At 40.0% G+C, this 16,240-nt stretch overlaps 1 protein-coding gene across 1 annotated transcript; it reads left to right on the top strand.

Moving 5' to 3' along the window:
* Window positions 1-12,746, top strand: si:dkey-119m7.4 (uncharacterized protein LOC560629 homolog). Its single transcript, XM_053445838.1, has 10 exons — window positions 1-548; window positions 1,419-1,522; window positions 1,654-1,808; window positions 2,309-2,477; window positions 2,997-3,120; window positions 4,964-5,070; window positions 9,622-9,833; window positions 10,019-10,127; window positions 11,713-11,925; window positions 12,665-12,746. Exons 1-10 carry the CDS (start codon window positions 198-200, stop codon window positions 12,744-12,746), a joined length of 1,626 nt encoding a protein of 541 aa, XP_053301813.1. The 5' UTR covers window positions 1-197.
* Window positions 12,747-16,240: the final 3,494 nt, after the last annotated feature.

Below are 16,240 nucleotides of genomic sequence, written 5' to 3'. Positions count from 1 at the left end.
AGTGCAAAGTGTTTGCAGGTGTGACTGTATCTGAATGAGGACATTTCTGTACCTCTTAATTGGGCTTTATCTTGCATTTGACTGACGCTTGGTTTACTACCTTTATCTGCTTGTGCATCTTCAGCAGCCTCATCTTAGGAGCAGTTTTGGACACTGTTTTACCCATTTCAAGTGGGAATCGGCAAAGCGTGATCAAAATGAATTTTGATGAAATCCTCAGGCTTATTGGAGGCTTTGGGAAATTCCAGAAGACGTTGTATGTATGGATCTGTCTACCTCAGATCTTTCTTGCATTCCACATGCTGGTTTCAGTCTTCACCGGGGCTGTTCCTCCTCATTTATGCCGCCCAGCCTGGCCCTCAACAGGTAAGCCAGCCACTTTGAACTTCAGCCTTCTGACACTACCTGATGGCCAGTCTGAGTTGTCATGCAGTGACCACTTGAACCACAGCGATGCTGTAACTCTTGGTGATGGGCATCCTCGTGGGAGCTGCCAGGGACGCTGGGAGTACAGCAACAACACTTTCAAAAGCACCATAGTAACTGAGGTAAATTACTCTATGATTCAGGATTTAAGTTTTCTTGTATCTATATTTTCACCATATGGGTTTATAATGCTGCATAGAAAAGTCTAAGGGCTTAAAAGTTCTATCAAAGTGGACTGATATCTGAGAGGGTTAAATAAGACGAGGGTTCTGCCGGCAGTGCAGGCACTTATATAATTGGCCCGTTGCCAGGTTATAACACATGAAACTGCAGGATGGGACATGTAAGTGGCTACATGAGTGTTAAGACAAAGCAGTGAGCACAGTAAGCGGAAGTCAAGCATGATATTAGCAGTTGATTTAGAAAAATTCTGGAATCTTTCCAGTCTGTGACTGTGGACCCTGGTAGGCTGGGGCTGTGTGGATAATATCAACGATTTAAATAGTTTAAAAAGTAGCTTGCTCTCTAACAGAGCAAGTCGCTTATATACCACCTCAAGGACAATGAATGTTCTAAATCTAGCCATCACATAACTAGTGCCTTTATTAAAACATTGATCAAAAATAGCACTGTTGTCTAGGACATAAGCCTCAAGAGTTGTCCTGCAATACTGCAATATTATGGTGCAATTTATTGAGTTTCTTGCTTCTTATAGCTTTACTATATTTCCCTGACTCACTGCAAAGGCAATGAGGACATCAAAATCAAACAGGTTTATCATGTATAAAAATATATATATAGATAAATGCATATATACGTGAAAATATGGCCTGAGTAAATATACTCCATCTTCATCAGCTATCTCACTCCAGCAGTCAAACTAATAACAGTTTTACATTCGAAGATCTTCTACTTTTGCCCAACTCTTTTAGGCTGAGTGAGAGTTTTTGAAATGGAAATTGCTTTCACATTTTGTCCTTTGATCATTGCAGTGGGATCTGGTGTGTGACAATGCTAGCCTGAACAACATGGGCTCCTCCGTCTACATGTTTGGTCTCCTTGTTGGTGCTGTGTTGTTTGGGAGCTTAGCTGATAAGTAAGCAATCTATCTTTAGAGCACCATCTAATGTATGACATTACTCTGAAGTCCTTGTTCCCTGGTTTTATTTTGTAATTAGAAAGTTTTCGTTTTGATGAGCAAATTGTGAAAATGTTTTTTTTTTCCAGGTATGGTCGCAGGATCATCATCCTCATCAACCTGGCCACCCAGGCAATATTTGGGGTTGGTGCGGCTTTCGCGCCAAATTTTTACATATACACTGCCCTTCGATTTATAGTTGGAACGTCCATCTCTGGAGTTATCATGAATGCGTTTGTTCTAGGTCAGTGCCATGTACAAATTGTATGCATTTTTTCTCTGAATTTACAAAAGAAAGCTATCCACAAAATCACAGCGAACTGGCTAACAGGTTGTGGAAACCTCAATTGTTGAGTGACATTGTGCCTTTATATGACAGTCAAGATGATAGAAAGCGGAGGGGGGGGTGTATAACTGACAGAAATTAGACTTGCTTAGTTTCAAAGTTTGAGTACTCAAAATTTTACCCTAAAAGGGATTCATAATCAGGGTGAGACTACAAAGTATTAATGCACAGTACTTTGAAGTTTTGATTGCATTATTACAATTTAGGATATTTACTGGTCACTAAAACCATAATTGTAAAGCCTCATGACACTGATAGAATTGAAGACAGCTAAAAACTTGATGAAATGTTAACAGAAAATGTATGTATGTCATAGCCTAATATACACTTTCAATGTTGTTATTGTGGGTACATTCAATATTTTTGTGCATCTCTTGTCATATTTACGTTCCATACAGGCACAGAATGGACAGGACCGAAGGAGCGAATGCTGGCTGGTATAATAACTGACTATTTCTTTGGTTTTGGCTACATTCTGCTGGCCGGGTTGGCATATCTCATAAGAGACTGGCGAAAACTGCAGCTGGCCATTTCAGCTCCTGGCTTCCTCTTCATCTTCTACATCTGGTAAGTTCCATGGCCTTGCTCTAGTTAAGTGCCGTGAACTGGCATTTGAATACGCAGAGAGAAACAATATCCCTGTCCCTGCCAATTGGACAGAGAAACAATGTGCAGGTAAGCTAGGGTGTGCAAGAGATCACATGAATCATAATAATCATAAATGTGCTTAATTGACCAATCCCCATGATTCTGTTACTAATCCGATATTAGTGGTTGTCAATCTAGCTGTTGGGATTTTAACTATCACAACAGGTGTTGTTATGGTAGTTTTAAAGTGGAAAAAGTAAGTGTCCCACTGTACCCCGTAGCTGGGGTAAAGTGGGACACAAGACCACTTTTTTTAAAACAATCATATTTTCACTGCCCTTTGACATTCTGATCATTTCCATTGCTAGAATATATCCTGAATTAATGGGAAATGTGTAAATTTTACTGATATATCAGTTTAGCTCGCCTAGAGGGGAGCAAATGTAAAAAATGTCCCACATTACCCCGCTCTCCCCTACCATAATTTTCTCTTTTAAGGGTGTTGCCAAAGTCAGCTCGCTGGTTAATGGCGAATGACAGGGAAGAGGAAGCATGGGAGCTGATCCGGAAAGCAGCACAGATGAACGGCAAGCCCCTCACCAAAGATCACGAAATGTGTCCGGTACAGGTGCAACAAGTAATTTTTATTTATTCAATCTTTGAAAAAAAATGTTGCTGATGTGCTCTGCCTTACACGTGGCATCTATTACCCTTCTGTCCTTCCTGTGGGAGGGATCCCTCACATGTGACTGAGGTTTTTAAATTTTTTATTTTCGTGGCAATTCTGCAATCCCATTCTGACAGCGAGGAATGAGATAGAAATCTCGAACAGCATTGTCCCACTTTAATGCTCAGAGCATATGCACACCGATGGGAAGCTGTTCTTTGTCTTTATACATTTGGCTCTTTCCTCCCCTCGTTTAGGTTATTTCTCAGGCAAAGGTCAGGATCTTCTGATGACATCAAGGCATCAATGCCTTAGTTCAGGCAATCACGCCAAGATTTTTTTAGTTGTACAGTATACAGCACGATCAATGTTGCATTGTATAAGATTCATTCATGATCAGTCAAAGGAGAAATTAAAATGATTACATTGTGTATGATCAAAATTTCCCTAACGGTTCCCTGCTAAAAGGTTATCTTTGGCGGTTTTCTAGTCACAGTCTAAAGGCAGAGGATGGTACACGTTTTAAAATCCTATGAGGGGAACACTGATGCATGAATATGGGCTTTACAAATATAAGTTGACCCAAGACTGGTTTCCAAAAAATATCATACTGAGGTTCTTAAAGGGATAGTTCCCCCAGAAACTTGTTATCTACTCACCACTATCCTAATGGGGGGGTCGGGTGAAGTGTTTGAGTCCACAAAACACTTTAGGAGTCTTAGGGATAAACAGTGTTAGAGCCGAATCCAATACAATGGAAGTAGCTTGTGACCAAATCTTTAGATGTAATAAAACAACAGAAAAAACATAGCAAGCCTCCATTCTGATCGTGTCGTGTAATCCAATTGTCCTCAAGCCCCAACATTCATGTTCGACTTGAAACCGTGTCATTGGCAAGTTAGCGGAAGATAGCACGCCCGATGGTCCCTAAACACACCTTGTCAGAAGATATCAGCGGATATTTTGTCAAGTAAGAATGACAATGAAAACTGTTATGTCAGATTAATATGTTATTTCAATATATTCCAATTTGACTGCTTAGATTACAGAATTGTTGATATTTCTAAACAATGAATTTTAACTTAACAAGAGTTGTCATTGATACCGGTGATGTCATTAGTCTTATTTAGCAGGAAACTTGAAGTGAGGTGTGGGGTCAGCTTTGCCCCAATTCTATCCGAGGGGAGGCCACAGTCTCCAGACTTTCTATGCATGGCCCGATAAAAAAGTCCATAGAACGTTTGTCTGACTGACCCCTTCACTGAGAAATATTGACAGCTACCTTCGAGTGAGTCTGCTGGTAGTTACCTGAAAAATAAATAAATAAAGAGGTCTTGAAAATCACCCAATCTATACTGAGACCTGTCAAAACGCTGAGAGCCTCAGGACCAACTTGTACAGAACAAAGTGGATATGGTAGTTGTGAACAAGGCTTTAAAACAAAAAACAGTTGGCCTTGGAGGTATCACTATGTTATGACTACTGGTAGCAACATAGTTACTTGCATACTTGTTCTGACCACCAAAAGGCCATCAAGTAAATGTACTGTCTGTCAAAATGTAACTATTTTGTATTTTATATCAAGAGAATATCAAAATCATTAGTAGTGAAACACATCATTGTAGTTCATCTTGCTTTTCTAGAAGTGATAGTTAAATATTAAAGTGGCACAATCTCTGAAACAGTCAAACTGGTTTCATTTAAATATGCAAACCATTGAAACAGCCATGCGTTTGAGTCACTTTGTAATCCTCTCTCCCAAGTCTCCTACTCACTGTGTTATTCACTCTTTTACCAGGTCTATAAAACTGAAGAGAAAACAAAGGTGAAGAAAAAACACTCATGCATAGATCTTGTTCGAACCCCAAAGATGAGGAAGCAGTCGTTGATTGTTTTTTATCTCTGGTAAGTATCAGAATAACATTACACTGTATATTACATTACTCTCTGTATACATTACATACTAACAATACATCCCCATGGGTATATGTCAAATTAAGTTTCAGTCGGTTTTGTCCTTACATTCTATGACAATGCTATACACAATACAATGAAGCTCTTCAAAGTTTCTGTGACTGAAGACATTGCCCTGTATTATTGCTTATGCATTGAAAACCTTTTTTTTTTTTTTCATATAAAGATACAAACGTGCCCACTAGGGATGCACCGATATGGAAATTCTTGGCGGATACCGATACCGATATTTAAAACAACAATCTGGCCGATAGCCAATACCGATATTTGGTTATTTTCTTTTTGTTGTTATTCACTCACCCTTTTGTGCCAGAAAAATAATTAAATCATTATTTAAAAAGCATTATTTAAAAAATGTTCAGCCCTTTATCACTCTTATCTTTTAATGAGCACAAATTGAATCAGATTTATGAAACAATCTTTGATTTAACTAAACTTTATTTAACAGAGACATTGTATGTGCATTTACCGCAAGTTGAAATGGTTCCTTGGGGTCTTAATGAAATGTCTGTAACATATTTTGGTCAAAATACCACAAGGATCATTTAGAAATGCACCTTTTTACCCTGTCTAAAACAGCCCTCCTCAGTTTTACATGTTTTGAGTGTCGGGCAGAAATCACACCGCGTCAAAACCCACCGTTGCTTGTGTGTGCTTGTTTTAATTAAACAGTCGGATTCCCCTGGTCTGCACCAGTTATCAGTCAGCTGCTAGGCGCCACCTGAGGCGCACCGTCGGAGGGTGCCCCCCCGCGCGAAAGGAGGGTTCCCCCGGCGGGCGTCGTAACTGAGGTGATCCGCGAGAAGGGCCCGACACGCGTCCAGAGTCGCCGCCGCCGACCGCCTTACCCGGTCCCCTCCAACCGCACCGGCGACGGACAGCGCCCCGCGGTCCAAGAGAAAGAAAGCCCCCGCACCAGCAACGCCGTGAGGCGCCACCGGACGAGGACCTCCTCCCCCAAAGACCTCGAGGCGTGCCGCACACTGAGCCTCTGGCGTCGCAGAGAGGAGAGGAGGGCGACAGCTCCCCCAGCCGCGGCACGTGCCCAGCGGTTTTACCACAAATATGAGTTTATTACCGATAAGCCGATATCAGTAAACGAGGCAAATATCCCCACACATGATTTGGAACAAAGTGGCAGTTGACCCTAGAGGAAAAAATCTTGCCTGGTGACAGCAGCAAGAGCTGCTATCAACCTTTGTAAACATTTACAGGCTGTAGTCAAATTAGAATATAAACTCATTGAATTGTATGCAAATGAGAACCTTTGAGCTTGGCTGGAACAGACTCAACAAAGAAAAGTTATTTGCGGCTGTTTTCGGAGTGAAATAGGGCAAAGAGGAAAATATATCGCTATTCCTGGACTTTTACTGTGGATATAAATATAATAACCTGGCTTGCTAATGCAGGCATATACTTTTCACAAGTAAACAATTTGAATTAAGTTTGATGAGGCTGGAAAACAACAAGTTTTGTATGACATTTTGTCCAAAGACATGTGAAGTGGTTGAAGGGTGGCGTTCCATTGTGCTATTGTGAGACCTAAGTAATTAACAGTTATAAAAGAAGAGAGTATAGAGAGAAGTTCCAACCCAGCTTACTCTCTCACCTCTGTACAGCCAGCCAGTCACTATATGAAGTATGGGCATGAATGTAAATAATTCATCAAGTCATCATTTTGATAGGATGTACCCATGCCTTTAATGAGGACAGACTTTTTCTGGGTTGTTTGTACATGTTATAAATACACAAGGATTTATACATTAATATAGCAACTCATGAGACATGATAGATCTATTTTACCGGTCTACATCACAACTAGCAGCTCCCTCCCAGTCTTCACAGGTAAACTCATCCACTGACCATTTGATACGTTCGTAGCTGGTTTTCCTTTTTTCCTTTTCTGAGATTTATAGCCCTATGACTTGCTTCAAGGCTAAAACTTGTCTCTGAACTCGCTTCCTTCTCTTAAGTGCAAACGTAACTTGATGGGAACATAATATTACATTTGTTTTTTCATTAGAGACAGGCAGTGAACTTGCTGTATGAAATGACTATAAATTACAATTCAAATAGTAACATAATTTCAGATCTGAGTCAGTTTCAAATGGGCCATTCAGTTTATATCTGATTCAAAGCAATGCAGCGGTTTTTATTCATAAACTATAAAGAATTATACACATTTATGAATAGCCACAACATAACCATAAAGTACGCACAAAATAAAACATTTTAACATGCATGACTCCCGCGAAGATATTGGTGGCACAGACCAGAAGTGGAATTAAGTTCATTAGGTTGCATCTAGACTGGCACTTAGGCCCCTTTATAAAACCCCATTTAAATCCCCACAGATATCAGCCGTACATTTGCCAGGTTTTCTTTTTTATTGAGATCTCGCGTTATTCTCAATATCCATAAAACTCAGCAATGTTGAAGTTCTGAATCCCCCTATTTATCCAATCAAAGTAGTCGTTTTTACATAATCCTGTTTACCTGTTTTTCATCCTGTTTGTCATCTGTGATGGAAATCTGGAGATACAAGAGGCTGGAAACAACATAGTTATCTACGTGTATTTAATAAGGGACTTTCTGCAGAAAGGATCAACACAGGGAGTCACAAGGATCTCAGAGTGAAGATGGAGAACAGTCAAATAGAAGGGTCTTATATAGGAGGACAAGGAAGTTTGCCTGAGCCAGTTCAGACTGGTTCTGTAGCAAACTAAAGCACAGTAACAAATGATTTACATACATTTCCATTGGGTTCTTTGGACAGTTAATTAGTAATGGAAAGGTCAAACAGGTATACTGAAAGGTCATGCAGGTTTCAGGTCATAAACATTTAAGGTCATGGAGTCTTAGACAGGTCTGCAAAAAGTTACTCTTCAACTACTAAATAAGTTTCAACCACTCTTAGTTAATTTTTCCAATAATATAATAATATATAATAATAGGGGGAATTGCAGTTCGAAGGATATTTTCCATGGTTTCTGCAGTACAAAGAATCATTAATAATAATGAACTAAACACCAGTCATCGAAACAACAATAAATACTAAAATAAAATGAATACTGATAAGTAACTCAAATTAGCACATTAATCAAAGATACTGCAGCTAAATAATGATAAATATGACATTCTTACATTCCATTGACGCAGGGCAGGGAGCTTCGATGGCAGTGAGTCAAAGGGTCGGCTCAGGTGTGTGGAGGCCTCATATAGATAGCTGTGCCTGTGCAGAGTTACTGTCTGTGTCCACCAGGAACCACCATTTAGATGGCTCAAGCGAATTCACATCAGCCGCCCCCACAGGAGTCCAACTGCTGAGCTAGGGAATGAATTCCTTGATGCTGTCAGGATGGTTATGAGGGTAATGGGATGAGACGTCCATCAGCTCTGGTGTATGCCTGCTTTTGAATTTAAGATCCATCGATCTGACTCTTTCATCCGAACTGAGATGGACCTTTGTGATCTTCCCATTAGGCCACTGGCTTCTGGGCAGTTGAGCATCCTAAACAAGTACCACATAGTTTTCTTTGAGGCTTTCCATTGTAGCTAGCCATTTGCTCTGTACTTGTAAACTGGGAAGAAAGTCACGAATGAACTTTGACAAAAACTGATCTACTATAATTTGGCTTTGAACACGGAATCTGGAGTGTAAGTTACTTGAGGTAGTGTGGAGACACCATCGCCCCATGAGCAGCACAATCCAAGACTAAACGAGGTAATTTACACCATATTTTAAGCCTTAAAAGTCCGAAGGAAGTAGCTAAACTAGCAGACTTGGTTAAACGATGGTGTGTCTGTGATTGCACCTAGTAGAAAGATATCAGAAGACATTTAGGATAAAAACTTGGTGTAAATGACCTTGATTCCTTTGAATATGAATTTCGGGGCTTCAAGACACACAAGCGGTATGGAGGTACACAAGTTGTATTAGGTCTGAAGAACACCGTTCACTCCTATTGTTTTGGATTTGGCTGCAACGCTGTTTGCTCTTGAAGCTCCAGAGTTTTTTTTGGAGTCAGACCCTTCACCCACCCCTCCATCGCCATAGTGTTGAGAAGATAATGAGTGACTTTACATTTTTCAGTGAACTATGCCTTTAAGTCTCTGTTGAGGACTCGAAAATGCCTTAGTTTGGCCCCATCTGGTGGTGGTTTTAAGAATGTGTCAAGCAACACATTTGACAATTCTGTTGCATCATAACTTCTGTCTGCAGGAGTCGGAGTATGTGTGTGTGTGTGTGTTCCACTTCACTGTTCAGCACACGCTATCGTCATGACAAACTGATGTCCTTATATGGAGAAATAGAGGCGGGCAATTTGCTAATTGAAAAGAGCTGACATGCGCCTGTCAATTTAGAATGATTCTGACTCACAAACATACGCATGGTGGTGAGAAAAAAATGGCTGGTTGGTAACTATGTGAATGACTTGAAATCTCCCATCCAAAATGATGCCATTTCCCCACCTGTCTCAGGTTCGTCAATGTGCTGGTGTACTACGGCCTGTCCCTCAACATCTCTGACTTTGGAATGAACATCTATCTGACCCAGCTTATTTTCGGCCTAGTGGAGATGCCTGCACGCACCATCACCCTGTTCACCCTCAACCGCTCTCGCAAGATCTCCCAACTAACTTTCCTAGCTGTGGGAGGCACAGCCTGCCTGCTGACCATCTTCATCCCCAGTGGTACAGATGCTCACGTCCTTACTCAGGAATTTAGCATACATTAGTGAGAGTCAAATGTAGTAAAGTTCTGCAGTCAGTGGTGATTTTTTCTATTCTAAAATGGTTGGTTAGAGGGAAGTTTTTTATTACGTTATTTGTATTGTTTTCCAACTGTCTGTGTGACTTTTCTTTGTCCGCTCCTCTAGAACTATCTGTTATCAAAACAGTCCTGGCCATGATTGGAAAGTTTGGAATCACAGCTTCTCTGTCCATTATTTATGTCTACTCAGCGGAGGTGTTCCCCACTGTGATCAGGTATGGGGGGTCGAGAGACCAGGAACAACATCAGGTTTCGGCTCTTAGTTATACTGGTTATAATGAAAACAATTAGAGTAATAATTATGGATGTAAAAATGTTATTAATGATAGCACCAACAATTCATATAATAATAATAATAATAATAATAATAATAATAATAATAATAATATGTTCAAAAGTCTTTTATCAAAAAAGACATTTGACTCAAAGCAATGAAGGAAATCTCACGTTTACAAAGCTGCTCTCTGATATTGATGTCAGTGTTAGACTTCAAAGCTCTATTATCAAAGGGGCTCTATAATTGAACATTGCAACAAGAGTGAACTCAATCAAATATGGAGCCATTGAGAAGAGGCAGAAGCTTAAAAGCCTTTTTTTAGCTCTGTGTTTTTGTCCTGCTCTATCACCTATCACTACAGAAACATTGGTGCTGGATCAGTAATGTCTTATATAAGTTACATGTCACTATAGAAAAGACAGGATACAGGTTCCACTGACTTTTTGCTGATAGGGTAAATGACAGATCAGGGGCCTCGTTTATAAAACAGTGCGTTCGCAAAATCAGATTTGTAAAACCGTGCTCAGCACGCACACCTGATCGCAATGTTCTCTTTATAAACCACAGTCCACCTGGAAACCTGCGTACGTGAATCTGCCTCATACTCCGCCCTTTGCATGCCCACTTTCAATCATTAATTATCAATGCAAAGCACCGCATGAATATTAATGACCCTGCTGACTAATGGGTATCCAAGGTGAGTCATTACAGAGTCATGACTGAGTCACAGCATTAAGTTATGAGAAGAGGAAGCAAAACTTTCTGACCCTGACATCGAGGTGTTTGTTACTGAGGTGGAGGAGAAGAAAGACTGATTGTTTGGTGGCCACAGAAGCGATAAACAAAACAAAATCCAATTCAAAGGTGGAGGCAAAAATCACTTTACGCAAAATCACTCACACTGTCAGAATGTGGGGGAACTGTATCTCACGTTCCAGCTTTAATCATCCATAACTGCAGGATTATTAAATTCAGAGACAGCTGATACTAATTTGACAGAATTACTATTATAAGCTTGTGTTTTTACTGGGATAGTTCGGTTCCATTGGTAGATCTGTGTGATACTGGACTCAGCTCAGCACAAAGATCCAAGATCACAGATCTTTAGATTCTATATCAGCTGATCATTCATCGTTTCCTCCTCCTCCTTCCATGTGCGTACATCTATCACGCAGCATTATGCACAAGTGTCACCGCAGTATTTATATATTTAGAGCAATCTATAAATAATAATAATGAATAACTCGGATCTGAAACTCTGCTGTTTCTGAACATAATTTGCTGTAAGTTATTTTTTATATCTTATTCAATTGAACGTTCGTTTGGAACAGTTAGGAGCACAAATAACACTGTTTGTTTTAATGTTGAACTTTATAAAATGAGGCCCCAGATGTTTCTCTGAAAGCCTTCTATAATAACATAGAGACAGGGCACAGAATAAGTGATTCAGCAGACGCATTAATGATTTGCCTTTGGGTTCAGACTCAGGTCTGTCTTTCTTCTCATTAAACTCTAATTTACAGACAGAACGGAATCGGCCTTGGCTCCATGTGTGCTCGCAGTGGAGGAGTCTTGGCTCCCATGATGTACCTGCTGAGAAACATCAGTCCTCATGCTCCCATGTTGCTTTGTGGTCTCTGCCCTCTGCTGGGCTCTGCCCTCACCCTGCTGCTGCCTGAGACCGCCAATAAGCCCCTACCTGACACTATAGAAGATATAGAGGGAACCAACCTCAGGTCTGACACCAGCACTTTTATACATTGTTTTGAAAGGGTCAGTTCACCCAAAGTAAATTCAAAACAACCTCTAGTGGTATGCCTTCAGATGTGTGTTTGTTTTTTTATCAAAATGATCAAACATTATATTGCCATCTAAGGCAACCTATTTTTTGTTGTTGCCGAGTATTACAGAAAAATGTAATATTTGGTGAAGACTATGAAAATGTTTTTGCATTAGGCAGATGATCTGCCTAAAGAAATGCTGATGTAAATGTTCCTTTTAACTTTTCATCTCCGCTGTACTTTGGAACAGACCAAAATCTCAAAGAGTGATATCTGCACTAAAAGATACTACGATGGGGCGAGAGAATTGGTTATTTATTTATTTTTTATATTTTGGTGAACTGATCCTTCAAATATTGTATGTTGTATTTTTATGCCATTAAATATTGGGATCAGGGTTTTTTATTAATTAGTGCAATAATGTAGCTTTGAAAGGTAAACTAATGAGTGGAAACCATATGGTTATGTTCTGTGAACTCAAATATTTTGTTTATCAATTAGGGAATTCATATTATAGAGGTGTAGACTCTTACTTTGGTACTTTGTACATTGAATATGACTTTACTCCTGATGATTTACTTGAACCTTGTGGTCTTACCTACTGGTCATCAGCTTTGAAAAAATATAGTGATTGAGTTTGAAGATTCAGTTATAAACATTTTGAATAGAATCGTTTTGTCTCTTTCTCTGTCAGTGAAGAGGACGGCGGAATGAAGCCTGAAATCTTTGACACGTCTCTGAAGAACATGAACACCGGCAGCACCACGATGGACTGACAAACAACGGCAGCATCAGTATGAGCTGCTACATGGGCGGCTGTAGCTGAGGGGTAGAGCGGTCATCCTCCAGCCTGAAGGTTGGCAGTTTGATCCCCAGTCTTCCCCATCTGCATGCAGAAGTGTCCTTGGGCAAGATGCTGAACCTGAACTGCCCCCCATAGAACAACAAAGTGCTGCTAATAGATGCACGGTATGAATGTGTGTGTGAATGGGTGTATGTAAAACTTTATGTAAAGAGCTTTGATTGGTCATCATCAGACTAGAAAAACGCTATATAAATACAAAACCATTTACATCCCATGAGACGGTCAATGTTTTTCAGTACTCTACCAAAGACAATAGTCTGTTTGTGGTTTTGTGCTGACTGAGCATTTCATGTACATTATGTGTCTCAAAGCTTTTTTGCTGGACGCAGCTTCCTGCTGCAACTGGATAGAGATTGGTGAGCAAAAACACCTGATACAACTGATATAACTTTTGCTGCATTGTGTTTCGCATTTGTCAATCACATGAATGCAAGCACTAAAGCCTCTTCCTCCAACTCAACTGCCTGGACAAACCCCCACCTGTGCATCCCTGCTGTTGATTTACCACAGAAGAAATCTCACTAATCCTCAGTGTTGGACTTCTGAAAAGGAGAAAACTACAGTGTTCAACACAAACCTGCATTGCTTAAGGTCAATACAGCGGCAGCACATTAATGATTCTTGAGTTGTTTCTCTATTCAGTCTCAGCTTGGTTGTATTTTGAAAGTTGTAGCTTTATCAGTACTACATGTACAGTAAGTTTACATCCCTCTCCGTGCAGTCAGTTACTCCTCCTCTCTTACGCAAACACACTCCCCCCTATGATATGCACAGGAAGAAGAAGTGTGTATTTGTCTTGTTCATCTATGTAAGAGACCACAAACTCTCACCAGCATAGGGGTTAGTATTACTGATTTCTGTATGCTTTTGTTTATTTTTACTTATATATTTCTGTCATTTAAAATGTATGTACAATGTTATGGAAATCTGGAAATACAAGAGGTTGAAACACCATATTTGTCTTTTGTGTATTTAATAAGGGGCTAAAAGGATCATCACAGAGAGTCACAAGGATCTCAGTGAAGATGAAGGACAGTCAAATACAAGGATCTTATATAGGAGGACTTAGGCTATCTCTCAGAACCAGTTAAGACTGGTTCTGTAAGCGCAGGATGGGAGAGGAATCTAAACACAGACAACTGATTTACATGTGTTTCCTTTGGACATAAACAGACATACATTCAGTTCTTTGGGGAGTCTAAAGGGTCTGACAGTTTTCAGGTCAACACAGTTCAGACCATAAAACGGCTCAGGTCATAAAGTATTTGGACAGTTTGTATATGTATGTAGATACAGGTCATAAAAGCCTTACTTTCCAACTACAACATAGGTTTCCCACATACTTAGTTAATTTTTCCATTACAACATAAACTGCTTGACACCAGCAAAACACTGCTGTCTCTAGGTGTTGGAGGCATAGTGGGGTTTTTTTTCAAAACGAAGGGGTATGGCCTAAAATATTAAGATGACCAGTGTTGTGCAAGTTCACACCTCTCATGAGCTACTTAAAAGTTCAGTTCATACAAGTAAACATGAATAGTTCACGTTCATAGTTCACCATTTAAATTCTGAACTAGTTTATAGTTCAGTTAATTTCAATATTTTTAAGGTGGAAAGTGAGAATGAAAGACCTAATTATTTTTTTTTTAAGAAAACTTGATCCATCACTACCACTTGCCTTAAACTGTACTTGTATTAATTCCTAAAAGAAATGTTTTTTTAAAATTAGTGCTCAAGCACCATATAGTAGGATACAGTGAGAGGCCTATTGAAAAATTCAGCTAAGTACACCATGTTAAATAAGTATTGAGATGTCCTGAGGGTCAGTGAACAGGTCGGGTTGGGGCACGTGACAGTTCTAGACCAAGGCTTGTGGGGTTGGGTGGGATGGCAGGCTCTCATTGGCTGATGAGTTGGCGGGTCAAGGGTGAATGAGGAAAGGGATCCAAGAATACGGTGGTGGATGTTAGGTGTGTCGGAGTTACGAATAAGAAGTGTGTCGTGTTCGTTGGACTTTAATAAAGTTACACATAAAGAGAGAAGTTCCCTGTCATTAACAAGCGAGGACGCTACAATATGAACGTGTTCACCATTCAAATTCATTATTTATCATTAAGTTGCGTTCAGTTCATCGTTCTCATAAAAATGTATGTGTTCAATGAGCGAGTTTTCTTGAACTTGTTCTTGCACAACACTGAAGATGACAATATCTGAATTTAAAGTTGATCTGATGAAAGCTCTAGGAGAGGTTGGTTCAAATACAACATGTTTAAATGGCCACTTAATTAAAGATTTGGGGGGGCTATTGTTACACAAATGCAGTTTGAGGGATATTGAACAAAGTACACTGACGTTATTTACCACTAAGATGGTTTTCAACGAAAGCTCACAATTTCCATAAGACTTTACCATCAATGTCTTGAGGCCCTTCTCAAAAAGTTTGACATGGTTGTCTCAATTTAAGTCATGATTTCTGTGTAGATGTCATACATTTCCAGTTTTGAGGTTAATTGGGCCATGTATGTCCGGCATACAACAGCCTCCTGTTTTGTGGGAGAGTCATAACAATTTTACACTACGCCACGGTCAGCCCGTGTAACAAAAACCTTTGTGTCGTTTATTGGCAGGTGACAACAGACATCAAGGTGCATTAGCGCCATCCACTGTCTACACTGAAAAAAGTCTAACAATGCTGTTGTTCGTTTAATATGTTTTTTTTTCATTCCAATGAATAAAAAAAAATACTTTGCTCAATTAAACTAAACTTTCTTATTTATGTGCATGGTTTAATCCAATTTTTTTACTTTACTATAATGTAAACTGACAGGGAGGCACCGAACTGATTTTTTTTATTTTAATCAAATCATTTTTATTAGATTGAGTGATTCGCGCATGCGCATTCTTAAAATTTCTGGCGGCAACCTACTTCCGACGTGGTGAATAATATCAGTCCCTACGGCGTTGTGGTAAGGTTAAGGTAAGTCATTCCAATTTTTGTATCTGGGGGGAGTTCATTTTTGCCCCCAGACAAAGAGTCTTTCTAAAGTTTGTGTGAGTTTGTGTTTTTCTGGGCAATGAGTCGTTCAGCTAGGATTTGCGCTGGGGGGAGCGGGTTCGCCGTCGCAGTTGGCGAGGCGGAGGTTTCACCGGAGCTCTGGCGCGTTTTTGTGGGAGCAGCGAAGCTTGAGCTCGGTCTCATGAGCTCAGCAGAACTGCGGTGTATATTTTGCGGTGAATATTAATTAAATGTCCGCTTGGTAAACGTAGTGCACCGCGTTCTCTCACAGTATGACTTTGCTTTGAGCTGGAGTCAGACGTGCGTAGACAGACCAGCGAACTGATGTCGCGGACGTACTCTCACACTGTTGGAAAAAATAAATAAAAATGCCGTTGTGTTGTGTGACG

This window comes from Pleuronectes platessa, chromosome 17, assembly GCF_947347685.1.
Source record: "Pleuronectes platessa chromosome 17, fPlePla1.1, whole genome shotgun sequence".
Lineage (NCBI taxonomy): Eukaryota > Metazoa > Chordata > Actinopteri > Pleuronectiformes > Pleuronectidae > Pleuronectes > Pleuronectes platessa.
This window is presented reverse-complemented; position numbering and strand designations above follow the sequence as displayed.